Here is a 14,967-nt window from a genome sequence, read left to right on the forward strand (position 1 = left end):
TTTTTATCCGCCATGTCAATGTTAAAACCACTTTCTGCTAAGGTCACACATGCGCACTGAACACTCTCTCCGCCCATATTGACAAGACACGCCCATTTCTGCTCATTGGCTACACATTAGTTTTCTTTTTGTCTTGCAACCCAATGCAGTTTTCTGAAGCATTTCTCAAACAACGGAGACCTCTCCTTTAACAACTAATGTTAAACACATCAAAAACAGTTATAATTTATTTTATATTAACAAACTCAAAACATTCTCCATTAACATGTAGCAGTGTACTCTGCATTTAAATTGGTGTCTTTAAATTCACAAATAACATTGTTAAAGTTTGGCCTTTTTGGTTACATATATTTATATGACTATAAGACTGAATATTGTAGTAATGTTATATCGTACAAAAAAGATTAGATACGTCGCACTGGCCTAGTGGTGAAAGTTAGTCATGCTGAGGTTTGCAGTAGTCAGTAGTCTTGTTAAGGTTAATTATTATAAAAAAAAAATTACGTAAGACTTGTGGTAATTAAATGTACATATAAATGATCATGACCTGACATTGATGAATGGGCCTCACATCCTCCAGCACTATTATGAGTTTGTGGTTATAAATTAAGAAAAGTACACTCTTATGAAAGAATACGATACACCTCCGCTGCTCACATTATGTACTGCAAAATATCAGTTTAATATTATGAGCAGTACCTCTACTTACATTCTACGAAGCATGCTTACTTAATATTCCAGAAAGACAGCTAATCAGATGGAAGAGGTATACCACATGTGATGGACACAAAGCTCATGGGAAAATTTTTAGCCTACAGCCTCATTTCATTTAGCTAAACTAATCACAGTGTGATTTTATTTTGTAATATTCCCTCCATGCAATGGATCTTAAGGGTGTCTTAGATAATGTGTAAGATCTGTCATACAAGTCATCTTTTCTTACAAAAACTTTATTTTTTTTAAGAATGCATTCATGTAAACCTGTGTTTTGCCTTCCAGCCAGCACCACATTCAAAACTGCTGTTAGTGGAAAAATAAGAAACGCCTCCATAAACCATCAGCCGCAACTTCAAGATTAATTCATATTTGCCCAATAATGCTCTGGCATGAATAGTGTCTACATCAAAACACCAATCTGATGCATATATATGGTTGGCATCAGTATTTTTATCTTTCATAGTGATGTGAATTCTAATGATTACTTTGATAATATACTATGCAAATGAAGGGAGGAAAAATTTTTTTTATATACATACATATACACACAGTGATACCTCGACATACGAGTGCATTGACATACGTATTTTTGAGATACGAGCTGTGATTCAACCAAATTTTTGCCTTGAGGTACGAAGAAATTTTTGAGATATGAGCATATGAGCCGCCGCCACCGAAACAAAGATCCCCAACAACCATGTGTGTTCTGTTTCCCCCGCTTCAGCTTCCCGCGTCTCACTCGGTTAAAGCCGCCTTTCCACTGCACACGACAAACGATGGCCGATAAACTGGAAGTCATTCAATTCCTATGGAGAGTCGCAAAGGCGCTGCGTGAGGTGCCGACCATTTGCGGATCCGTAATTTTCGGATCCGTTAAAAAATTTGAACTTGTGCGACTACACCGCATCTGATATGCCGACCAGACAGGTTTTTATTAAAACGACCGGCAGATGTTAGTGAGGAAAGAGTGACCAATTAAGTGTGGCAATTAAGATAAGAGAATTTCAGTTGAGTTAATTTTAGTGAAGTTTACTTAAGTTCCATTTAAGTGTAAAGTAGCATTAAGAGTGTGAGTAAGTGAACGAAAGTGAAAGTGTAATTCCTCCTAACTCCTCCGCCTGTATACTTCTCCTTCAACCTCCGTGCGCACCTTCCGTAAAGTAAAACGAGTTTATTTTTTTAACATTCTCTTTTAATACTGTATATTTTTATACAATATTTGTCATTTATAAATACAGGTACTGCACATTTTTCATATTCAAAACACAAACAAAACAACTGGAGTGGAATTTTGCGAGCTGGAACGGATTAAAGGGATTTCAATTAATTTAAATGGGGAAAATTGCTTTGAGATACGAGCAAGGTCATGGAACGAATTAAACTCATATCTCGAGGTATTACTGTTTATATATATAAAAATCGGGATATTTTCGTGTGGATAAAAAATTGGTATTTCTGTACATTTAAAGTGTTTAATCAGACAACCCCCAAAAAAAAAAAAAAAAACCCCCCAACAACTCAGTACCTCAGACATTAACATTAAATCTACTCATGCTGTCTTTTAACACTTTCCCCCCCTTTTTTCCAACAGCTAACCTCAGCGAAGAACAGGGTGGACATGGTGAACTCGAAATATCACGTCTGCAGGTGTAAAAGGCCAGACCAAACTAACCATCATGCTTTTTTTTTATATAAACACATACACACAAATGTGTCTGTGTATACAGGTTCGAACCTCAGAGGGGTGTGGTACAGCACATTCGCTGTCTGGAAAGGCAAGAGGTCAGCGTCAATGTTTAATGGACTCAAAACGCTTGACTGCTTGATGAGCGAGCACACTTACCACAGCGGTGGTGTCAGCTACGCCAAAAGCAGCCCTCTGTCTCCGGCTTGTGATGTGACTGCAGTTCTCCTGTACCTTCTCCAGCAGCTGGCGGATCTGCTTGCAGTAATTGGCCACTTTGCATTCCTTCAGAAAAGCTTTCAGCTGGATGGTGGGGAAGAGAGAGGCAGAGAGAGAGAGAGACAGAGGGAGAGAGACAGAGAGAGAGAGGCAGAGGCATAAAGATTCAGCATGTTCACTTCATGTTTATAAATATAAAAATGAAACCAAATAAAGTACAAATAAATTAATTGATAAAATAGGATTTTTATATGATCATTATTTTGCTGCAAAGGTATGCTTCAAAAACATATCTGATCGTGAACGTAGTCGTGTTCCAACAATAAAATGCAAGGATTAGCTGAAGTCGGCCCTTTAAAAATACCCACATGAATTATTACAGGCCAAAAGAATAAATATTCAGGGCTTGACTTTTAACAGAGCTTTGGAGGTCTGAGCTTTGGCCAAAGAACAGGATGTGGCCTATGTGTGGTGTGCGAGTGTGAGTGAGTGTCTTCGTGTGAATGAGCGAGGAGTGGCCATGCTGCAGAAAAGAGTTGGACTGCAGCCTTCTCTTACAGTGTGTGAGGCCTGAAACTAGCTGGACTTGTGTGTAGCTGCATGTGTGGGTGTGAGAGGACTATAGACTGTGGTTAGGTGTCCCAGGCATGGCCTTCAGCGCCTCTCAAACAGGATGTGGGTCTAACAGTCGTCGTCATGATAAAAAGAACCAAAGGTAAGAAGGGGGAGGGGAGGTGAAGAATGGAAACTAGACAAACTATGATTGAAGCCTGACCGCCGCTCACTGGCTTTACAGACCGTCAATGATGAACTGTCTGAACTGAGAGTAAAGAAAGAAAAAGAATAAAAATATTCTCATAGTGTACCTGGATGATGGTGGGCAGAGCAAGCTCGGGAAAGCCGATTGTGGCAGCTTGGGTGTAAAAGTACTCAAGTATGAGGTCATAGAGCTGCTCAATCAGGCCATCCTGTAATAAACACATTCATCCCAGACATCAGGTTCAATACTTTCATACCTAGTTATAACACAGAAGTATCAATAATGAACATATGTGTGTGGTGGCCTGTGCTATTCGTTTAATTATCGAGTAAGTCAGTCATGTGGCACAAAAACATGGTACAAAAAACAAACAAACTAGTGATTCTGCAGGTAGAAGTCCTGGGAGAGGTCTGAGAAGAAAGGTTGAACTGGTTTAAGATGACAGGAAGGCTACAGTAGTTCAGATAACCACAGTACGTCTAAACTGAGCAGAAAATCACTTCAGAATGCACAGAATTGTGAACCTTGAAGGAACAACAGCAGAAGACCAGATTTGGTTTCAGTCATATCCACCAAGCACATGAATCTGTTCAAACTCTACAACTCCTTGACAAAACACTGCCTGGCCTTTTCCCGGCTCATCTTCATAATAATTTACATTTTTTTAAAACATGGAGCTGAAACATAAAGGGTCAAACTGTAAAGCTTGGGTTTTAGCATCATACAGACTACAGGGTGCTCTTGTACCCCTAGTTCAGAGCTAGCACTGGTGCTGGTTCAAAGTTGGTTCCACTGGCAAAAATTCTAAGAACCGGTTTGCCTTTCCAACCCTAACCCTAACCATCACAGAGCCGAGTCTGACGTCACTGTATACAGCAACATTAGCGCAGCAGCGGCAAACACAAACAACTACAATGGCGGACGTTGCTTTACTGTTAATGCTCATGACTTTGTGAACCTACATGGTCATCCAAACGCCGCGAATTCAACGTGTATGTGCAGCTCCATGTAGTTTGTATAAACGGAGGTTGTAATCGAGAAAGTACATAACATTATTTTATCATTACCAAAGAAAAAAGGTAGCCTAAGCTTGTAGCTACCTACTATCATGTGTGCTGATGATGTATCAGATCACAGTAAAGTAAAAGTGTATTAAACATTAGTATACTTAAAGTACATTATCAAATGCGCTAACAGTAGCTCCGCCCACAGCCCCAACCGCAGGCGGTTCTTATTCTAGACCAGCAACGTTTTGGTGCTACTTAAGAACCACTTTTCCTGGTTCAGAGCCAGTGCTTTGGCGGTCGAAAAAGAAAGAACTGGTTCTAAATTAGGCTCTGGCTCCGAACCAGCACTCAAACTGCCTCGGTGGAAAAGGGGCATCTAAGTCACACAGCTACAATACTGTGAAAGATCAGTAATTTTAAAAAAATAAAAAAAAGTAAATTAAGGATAAAAAGAGATGATGATGATGATTACTAGTATTAGTATTAGGCTCAGAATAGTGGCATAATCTGAGGTCTACAAGTCTACCTTTAGGTCTGTGTGGTAGCACTCTACTTTAAGGCACAAATTACCTTTTGCCTGGTTGTAATTGAAGCCACAAACAGCACATGTTACTGAGCTTCGTAATGACATTAACATTTTCACGCTGGAAGCAACAAACAGTATTAGTTTTTAACACACAGGAATCATGATTTAAACAACACCAAGTACACATAAGAGGAACCCAGTGACCTACTTCCAGGGGGGTGTTATTCCCATAATCGTTTTATTTTTTTTATTTTTTTTCAGCAGTGCCCTTGTGAAAAAGGTAGATAAAATTATTTTGCTCTAGGAATTATTCAAGTTCCAACCGTTGGAGTTGTCACGTCACACTTTTTATGCAAACCTTATAGAAGAAATTCTCAAATCAAATGATCACTGTTTTGGTGGCTGTCCCTGAATCGAGCCGTGTGACGCACATCATAATCATAAAGTTACCCTCATGTGACAATAATGCTAACCTATAATTAATTCTGAACACCAGCTGCTGTACTATTACTCAAAGCTAACTAACACTGTACAACACGACAGTTTGTAAAGGGTGTGCCTTCCAGGAAGTACAAAATTTTACTTGTTGGCACCCAGAACCTGCTACAGGGCGCAATGTTAGCCTGCTCACTTTACCCAGTGAGGTTTAAACACACAGATCCCACTAATCCATAAAATGTTTGTGCCTCGGGTTGGGTGTAAAGCCTTTCTGGCCAGCCTTTCATTGTCTCTGCATGCATTCTTCCACTATGGAAAGTCCCTATGCTGGCGGTTAGGTCAAGAAGGAGGGGAGTATTTTTAGTGATGCGACCAGACTCAGGGGCTGGATCCTGACGTGCAGCTGGGCTAATAATGGGATAATCCCCACAGGTCGAGTGGCAATCCTCTTGGCAAAAACCCAGTATGTGCTGCTTTAGCTGCTGTGATGACATGTACAGGCTTTCATCAGATTCGAGAGCCTCAAACAGGTACAGGAGAAGTGCAGTGAGGAAAAAATTAAAAAAAAAAAAAATCACAAAAATAATAAGAAACAGACTGTGTATGTGTAAGTGTGTAAGTGTGTGTGTGTATGAGAGAGAAATGGTAGCATTTAAAAACATACAGAAACAGAAAACTTCTCAATATTTCAAAATTCAATATATTAAGTGTCAATTATTTAAGTTTTGAGTGAATTAAGTAATGAATAAATAGATCTGCTTAAATTAATGACTAATACTCAACACAATCTTTAACAGATATCATATGCCACTTTCAGTTATATATTTATTAAATATTTACAAAGTTAACCAGCATCAATAATATGATGTGAGGAGCAAATTAACATCTCATTACTGTAAAATCCTCAAGGTCTAATATTTATATGATTGGTCCCAGTTACGATATTACTAACAACCGATTTAAATTACAAATAAAGATTGGGAAAGGAATTTTTTTTAAAAAAAAATGGCACCGTAAACATACATACACACATACATATGAAAACAGACACACGAGGTATTGGTTATAGAATGAAACTATGATCTGTCTGAAATTCATACTCATCTTTTCCTTGTCATTTATTTTGTCTGTTCATCAACATCAATTTTACAGTGTGTGTCACTTGCACCCGTTTCTAATGGTTGTGTTATGAAAGGTGTCTCAGCTTTATTCAGACTGCAAGGCACCGTGCTTTTTACTTTTTGTTTTAATGAAACCATCAGTGTTGAAGGTTTTTATACTTCTCTCATTGAAGCCCTCACTCGTGTGTTTTCTGTTGGTCACATTCACATTAAACTCAAATGGTGAAAAAACATTTCAAACCTTTAGATTCCTATTCAATCTAGCAGCTTCATTCAACTCCTTATCTAAGCAAGAAGCCTGTTATGTTTCAGTGAAATCTGTCAAACGTTTTTTTGTGTTCCTTTAAAGCTACCTCAGCAGATAGGAGTTTGAAACAGTTTTGCACACGGTGCTATGAAGTGCAGTGGGATCACGGTGATATTACATCCTACCCAGTAATAGAGGCCTGTGCATTCTTACATTTCTGTTATTGGGGAAATAAACAATGTGTCGAATATGAAAGTCTGTGTTGATCTGTCATTTTTCGTATTGGACAGTACTGATTATTCAGACAGTTTGTTGCAGCACTACCAGGTGTGTCAGCATGCATAAGCTGCCCTTTAATGCAGAGAGAATGTGAGACCGCTCACCTTGAAGGCTTTCTCTTGCAGGTTGGTTTTGCTGAGTTTGAGAATCACAGCAAAGTTAATGGGTTTGACGCTCATGCGGCCTGGCTTCTTATTGAAGTCTTCTTGCTGAAGGATCTGAGAACAACATAAAATACATTCAGAAATAAATTCTGGAAACCACACAAGAAGCAATAAAGGCCCAAATTCACAAAAACAGCACTATGGAAACGTCTATGTTGCAGCTTGGATAAAATGCAAATGTATGTTGGTTTTATATTGACGGTGATCGACACTGACTTGAACTGAACTGCATGTTAAGTTTGTGTGTACACTCACTACATTGCACCATGCTGGCAAATACAGTTGTGTGCTTGTAAGTCACAGCACCTTGAGCTCCACTGTGCTATGTAATGTGTTTTGGTTTAGGGAGCTCTGTGACTTTATGTAGCACCAGGGTCCTGAGCAACACTCGATCATTTCACTACATACTGCATCAGTACTACATGGTTGAATGAATAGATTATTTACTTTGATTTTATCCCCTCTAATAAAGATACTGTGTAAACAGCTTTTATTAAAACATATCTAAATAATAATTTCACAGGGTTTCATATGGTATGTTTATTACTGTAAAATAAATGTATGTTTTATGTCACATACTCAATAACAACTATAGAAGGTGCTTGACTAATATTTAATAAGAGTTCTATTTTTCTAAACATGGGCTTCTGGGTAAAAACCTGGTCTAGCATTGCTTATAGCAGGCGGTCTATTGCTATATGCTTCTAATGCACGGATAATAAAATGTTCACAGTTTAGTAAAAGTATTATTGGCCTAAACGTTCTAAACGTGTAAATATATACAATTTTTCTATAAAGCAATCCTCAACATGATTTGCACTTGAATAGAATACCTAGAGATTTTTCCCACCATAGTCTGAGATATGATCATTAAAAACTTCCCACTAGGAAAACCTGTTCAACCGTCACTCGCAGCCTTAACTGCCATTCACGAAGTCGGGCAAGAAAACAAACCAGTTCCCTGAACATTAGCATACTGTGGTGGGAATCAAGGCTGGGTGAAAGTTCCGTTAATCTTAAAGCAACCGGTACTTGTTAAATGTACACAACTGCATGCAGGAAAAAGGTGTGCGGAGCGCGATACACCTGTCAAATTCTCACCAAGTAGGAAAGCTGCCTTGTGGTTCGATCTACTGGGAAACATAGGAATATTAATGGTGTCTTTTAAAGCATGTTTCAACCTGAGTTTTGAAAATATCCCAAATAAGAACTACGCAGTTACCGGATATATTTATAATCTGATCATAATCCAAAATAAGAAGTCCAAATAAGAACTACGCAGTTATTGGATATATTTATGATCAACAAATACAGAAGTCATTCCAGTTTGTGTTTGTCCAATCAAGTGATGTTCAGTACAGCAAACACAATGCAATTAGTTTCAGTTGTTCCTGCTCTGTATTTGTTTCCTTAAATGTTTCCTGGAATTACTGCTCAAGAACTAAAATCAGACTCGATTCCTCCAGGATAAATGTGAACAACGTATCCGTATAGTGTCTGAAACAGTATCTGTGGTGGAATGGATCCAATAGACATCACCGTAATGATAGATGTAGGACACAGTAAACTTCCAAGCAAAACCATAGCAAGGCGCAGCAGCTCTCCCGGCCAGATCCGAGGTCGGGAATTTGCCGTCACCGATTACATAATCCCATACAAAGACATAAGCAACCCGATGAACTTGATTGATTTCCGAGACAAACCATATTAAGAAGCTTAGAATCAGGGTATCATGATGAGTAAGTTATGAGTAAATAAGCAGCATACTCAGAGAACATGGCTGTAAGTAGAGAGGAATAGAATAAGAAAAGAAAAAGAAGGTAAGAAAAATGTTTATGTGCAATTGCACTCAATACGTTGCATACAATGGCTTGACAAATCATTAGGTCCTGCACTAAATAAGTATATTTCACGTTCAAACTAAAGTCTACTTGCTTCGGCGGCAAGGGGTTTCAACGACTAGAGAGAAAAAAAAAAAAGACTTTTCCAAAAAGGTTTTTATTTGGTGTGAAATGTTAAACACTTAATGTGTTTTACTCGCTATTGTATCTGCAGAACAAGCCAACCATCCTGCAATCTGAAAACTAAGCAAAAGAACATTCAGCACAAAGCGGTTATAAAACTCTTACTACCTTCACACGGTCACCTCACAGTTAAACATAGTAGCAGATGAAGAGGACAGCCAGAAGCCGACATCTTTAACATGTGACACGAGGTCTAAAGGCCACATCCAAGGAAAAACTTTGGTTTGCTACCTGCTGACTAAGGTCACAAACACAAAAGCTAAATTGGAAACTTATTAATAAATAACAGGAAACGGTGTATTAAATTAAAATGTGAATTAAATAGCTAAACATATTTTAGCCTGGTCAGTTTCTGGGCAACGTAGAACATAGAACTTTGCAGCACGTTAAAGCTTTTACTTGGCTAATAAATGTATCATTGTTTACTTCAGTGTATGTGACGATTTCTATACATCACATTCTGTGCATTGGGAGTTTCAGACCAAGTGTGACTACTGTTTAAAGGTAAGTGTGAAAACACTGAGACAGTTGAGAGGTCTATGGAAGGTCATTCTAAAGGGGTGTGTGTGCGTGCACATGTGTTTTAGAGAGAAAGAGAGAGAGAGCATGCTCAGGGATGGCCGGCCTGTACAAACATCGGATGTGGTGTCGGCCTGTGGGACGCAAGAGGAAGTGGTGGCACATGGTCCCAACCTGATACGCTCAGAGGCCAATAGAACAGGAAGTACTGAATGATAGAGCACTCTCGCAGTCCCGCACACACACACACACACACACACACAAAAGCTACAACAGAGGTGGGGAAGAAGAAAAAAGAAAAATCAAAGAACACAGAGGGTAATAGAGCCAACGAGTGAGCACTCAAGAGGAATTAGAACAGCTCTGTGAGAAAGTGAATGAGGAAGGACAGAGATGGTGCTTCTTCTGCATTCTGCATCTCTAATAAAAGCAAGTAGCTACATCTCTTTTTACAGAGAGAGCAAAAAAAAACAGGAAGTGCAGGCAGCGCATCACAAATAAACACAGGGAGCAGAAAGAGGGTCGCCTCAGGCTAAGAGGATGTGATGTGCAGAGCGCACTCGGAACTGTGCATGAACCACAGACCTTTCTGTCTCTCTCTCTCACACACACACACGTGCACCCCTCCCCCCTGCAATGACCACCCCCCCTTCCCTCGGCCCTCTTTCTTCCGCTGGTTGCGGCTGCTGTCGCCTCCACGCTTCTATTCTCACAGCAGCTGTCACCGCAGGGGCCCATGCCAGCCTCACACACACACACACACACACACACACACACACACACACACACACACACACACACACACGACGGTTTGTGACCTCCGCTCCTCCTGATAACGAAGATATCCAACGTGCACAGGCGCTTGGACAAACACTTGCGCGCAAACCAAACACTATGTCCTCTCTATCTTTCATCTCTCACTACGCTGAATGGTGTCAACTGTTTAACCGGCTTTTCCACTCACCCTCTGTGTGTGTGTGTGTGTGTGTGTGTGCGTTCGCATGTGTGCATGACGGCCTTCTTTCCATACAAAGGCCTCTCGAACATGCATACGCCCCACATACTTTAAACTGCCTTTTTTCTGGAGTTGTATACTTTTACTTTGACCTGTACAGTTAAAAATAAAGGAGAAAAAAAAACCACACAAAGAAAGTGTTAACTACAGGTAAGCATTCAAGAACAGGACCAGCTCCAGCATCCCACTCAGTTCCTAGGGCTTTTATTAGAAGCCAGCAGGACACAGGAGCACCATGGTGACAAAAGCCACGGAGTTTACATGTTCACACATCCCATGCAAACACACACACACACGTATCCACACACGCTGGCATCAAACAGATTGAAACTTGAGCCACGGCAGTGTGCTAGAACAGCACGGGAGTGACGCGTGAAATGGCTGAACACCTGCATGGATCAACCTAAAATAAAGTTTAATTAATGAGCCGTATTAAACGCTTACCTCCAGCAGGAAGGGCAGTACAGGCACAAAGGTCTTGGTGCTGCTGGATAGCAGGATAACAGCTCTGACGCAATGTAACCGCAACGGGTAATACCGGGAAATGGGCACCAACCTAAACACCAAACACACGTACACCATTAATCAGAACCAGTGGCTGTGGCGATAAGTAAAAGTTTTCATACTGGCTCAGATGCAATAATACAGTAACAAAACTGCTTCCCTCATTTTTCACATCAGAATTATAAATGAATAGAAGGTGCAGAGAATGTTAGGCCAGAAATGTAAAACCAACTCCAGACTATGAGCCAATGAATCACTAGACTGAACTGATGTCAAAACCTTCTTTAAAAGACAGACAACAGTGCCACCTGCTGGTGATTCTGCAGACATCGCGCTTTCAGTAGAAATGAGATTTCACTGATCATGTTGTAAATAAAATAGCTTTGCAAAGAAGTTTATTTTAAACAAATAAACAAAACCAATTAAGCCATCACAAAAATTCCCACAAAAATCACAAACTGGGATATTCTTAAGAGCTTGTAATTTTTCACAATTACTACAGATTGTCCACAAGTTTGTTGTTTGGGCCAAGGTGTGTCGTGTGACATCATTACAACATGCATTCAGCCAAAGCTCACTTCAACTTATGTTATATTACAGTAATTACTATGATAAAAATTAAATACATATGTGCCTTCATTGGCAGTAGAAAAAAAAAAGTTTTGAAGGTTTTAATAGGATATCAATCAATCACAAGGAAAGGCTAATGATATTTAACTACTGTAGATAGTATTTAATTACTTTAAGCAATTTCAAACAACTGTTAAATTGCACTTTACAGCCATGGTGAGCAGAAAAGCATCACAGAACCTTAAGGTAGTTAGACTACAGCAGCAGAAGACTACATGGGGTTCGACTTCGGTCAGTCGAGACTTTCGGCTTCACGAAACTCTACAGGCTGAAAAAAGATATGGTGTCATTCTTCCAGTTTTCAACTTTCCTGTTTCTGTGAGTCCAGTGTCCACAGCAGCCTTAGGGAAAAAATTAATAGCGAATCAATTCTTACTTGATGCAGCCGACGATGACCTGAGACAGGGGGTAGATTAGGGGCTCGAGCACCTCGCTGGGGTAGATTGTGCTCAACACTCGACACCACAGATGCAGGCAGTGTATGTACTGCCAGTTATATACAGACTGGTATGTCTCCTAAACACAGACAGAAGCACAGACAGCGAGAGAGATCATTACAATTCAATACCTAAATGGCTCCTGAGCATAATTCAAAATCCTGACATGAAGATTTTAGTTGATGCTAAGGCTGATTACCTTCTTCTTCATGTTCATGGCATTGCGGAGGTGAATGGCGAGCTGGCGAATATAGATAAAGCCGTGCTGGTAAGAGACTTGTGTGTCCAGAGCGTACATCTCAGCCATTGTACGTTGCATAAAGCTTATAAAAGGAAGCGCATTGGGCGAGGTGAACTTGCAGTTCTGGACATAAGCGATGTACATTTGCTGCAAAGAAAGAAATTACATTTGTTTGTTACATTTAGAAGACACAATGTAGGTGGAGGAAAAAAAAACAATAGAACAAAAAAAAAAAAGTCAGTTAATTTTCATGAGTAATAAATATACTGTATTGGCAAATTTTGTTTTCACACATCTGACTGATTAAGGTTTATATTAATGAACTTGGTCTAATACGTTAGATTTCTGTAGCGCCTGTGAATTCACAGAGATTTGAATAGTGCACATGTTGTTATATCAAAGATATATAAACTTTTTATTTATTTATTTTTAAAAAAACAACAAAACACCAGTTGAGGTAAAGCCACACATTATATTAAACACAAACACAGGAGATCTACATAAATGATTTGCAAATATTTGTGGTTTGGATAACATTTGTATGCTTTGTAAGTGCTGACCTTATGTTTAAATAAACGTTCAGGTGAAACTCCTGCTTGGCTGAAATAAAAACCTACGTCCACTTGCAAAATACTAAAGAAGGACAAGTTTACATTGGACAGCTTGTTTACAGCCGAGTTTAATGAATGATTCAGATTCCATTTGCCTTTCATGCTGAGACAGAATTCCTGTGAAAACTGTTCCTATGAAAAACTGCTAACGTAGACGGGGAAGCATTACCAAACCTGTGGGCACCTGTAGGAGTTAGTGCAAGTTTAGTTACACTGGAACTGGGTTGTGATTCCTGTAAATGTGAACGAAACTCGTACTCTGATCTACACTTGTTCAGGAAGTAAACTATACATTACAGTACATTTGGCTAATGAAATCTAATAGAAAGTGTGTTCTGTAAATAATCCTACCTCCAAAAAAATCTAAAATGAAATCCCTAAAGTTACGCGTCATACGTTAGCTAAGTTAACGTTGTTGTAAGAAGATGAGGATGGCGATGATAAAGGAGCAAAAACAGAAAATATGTGATCTCTTACACCGAGAAAACCGCACTCTATTGAGCGCTAGCGAAACCGAGGCAAGGCACCTTACAAGGTGGGAGCTCAAAATATCATACCACACACTGCTGTGATTACCTGTTGCACAAAATGTTAAATATTTTTCGACAATTTTGTCGTATGTCAAAAACGTCCTTTGTAAGATTCGTAAGTCAGAGAGTACCTATAGCTCAAGAGAGGGCTAGAATCACACTGTTATTCCTCAAATTACTGACTACAAATCCATTTTGTCTATTTGAAAGAAAGTCACGAACTCATGTTCTTTTCTAGTGCCCAGCTATCATTAAAGACATGTAAAGAAATAATTAGGAATAAACCTCGGAAAGAATGTTCTGACTGCTGCTTGTCACTATATGTTCGTTGTGTGTGTTGTTGCTCCAGTGTTGAAGACTTGGATGAGGGGCAGGTTTACCTTAAGGACGGGGTTTAGGAACATGCTCTGTTTCTGACGGCAGATCTTGTTGATGGCCAGAAATGCCAGCACTCGCACGGTCTCCTCTCCTGTGCTCCACTGTTTTATCAGTTGCTACAAAGAGAAACAGAGGAGAAAATGATGTGTTCATGTGTGTGCAATAATAAATAATAAGAAGTATTCTTACAGTTTTACTAAGCTCATTATAATATTTAAATAAAGGCAGGTAGGCCAAGATTCAACAAAAGAAAGAGGTTTTATTTCTTTACACCAAGTTAAGATTCATATGGATTTGGGCATAGATGTGTCTGATGATGTCATCACAAAGCCCAGTCAGCCAAAGCCCTCTTCTTTTCACATGCACCAAAGACCAATATAGCCATCCTTGAAATTAATGGTAAATGTAGTAGTAAAATCCTGTTCTTGCAGTTTCACCAATTCAAGGTTTTCCACAAAAAATCCAAATCAAGGTTTTCATAAAATCTTTGAGGGACTGTTATGTGGTAGCTTAGTGGCTAAGGCACATGAACGCTAATCAGATGGTCGTGAGTTCAAATCGTCTAAGCTGTATAAAAATTTAATACAAATGTATGTCGCTCTGGAAAAAGGTGTTTGGCAAATACTGTAAATGTAACGCAAGGGTTTCTGGGTAACAATTCTGTAAGACTGAGCAAATCAATGGAGCTTTTAGTGATTTGTTTACTTCTACTGCATGCATACATACACCAACATTTCAATTTTATAACCATAAGGATAAAAAAAAAATCCTGCACTCTCACCTTCAGAAAGTGGCGGGACTGTTTAGGCACACACAGGAAGTAGGGCACCATCTGATTTGCATGGCGGAGAACAGCAGTGATGACTGTGGACTGGGTGAGACTGGAGAGCAGCTGAGAAAAGTCAGAAATTCAGTC

The 14,967-nt window shown here is 39.4% G+C and overlaps 1 protein-coding gene across 1 annotated transcript in view; it reads right to left on the reverse strand.

Annotated features, from left to right (window-relative positions):
• The window catches only part of noc2l (NOC2-like nucleolar associated transcriptional repressor), a 36,491-nt gene that overhangs the window by 13,186 nt on the left and 8,338 nt on the right, over nt 1–14,967 (reverse strand). The window contains exons 8-15 of the mRNA XM_027170439.2: nt 14,833–14,943; nt 14,054–14,167; nt 12,491–12,679; nt 12,231–12,370; nt 11,165–11,276; nt 7,103–7,216; nt 3,487–3,588; nt 2,561–2,704 (exon numbers count right to left, since the gene is read on the reverse strand). Coding sequence (XP_027026240.2) covers nt 2,561–2,704; nt 3,487–3,588; nt 7,103–7,216; nt 11,165–11,276; nt 12,231–12,370; nt 12,491–12,679; nt 14,054–14,167; nt 14,833–14,943 — 1,026 coding nt within the window. The remainder of the gene's footprint in view (nt 1–2,560; nt 2,705–3,486; nt 3,589–7,102; nt 7,217–11,164; nt 11,277–12,230; nt 12,371–12,490; nt 12,680–14,053; nt 14,168–14,832; nt 14,944–14,967) is intronic.

Source organism: Tachysurus fulvidraco, chromosome 23, assembly GCF_022655615.1.
Source record: "Tachysurus fulvidraco isolate hzauxx_2018 chromosome 23, HZAU_PFXX_2.0, whole genome shotgun sequence".
Taxonomy (NCBI): domain Eukaryota; kingdom Metazoa; phylum Chordata; class Actinopteri; order Siluriformes; family Bagridae; genus Tachysurus; species Tachysurus fulvidraco.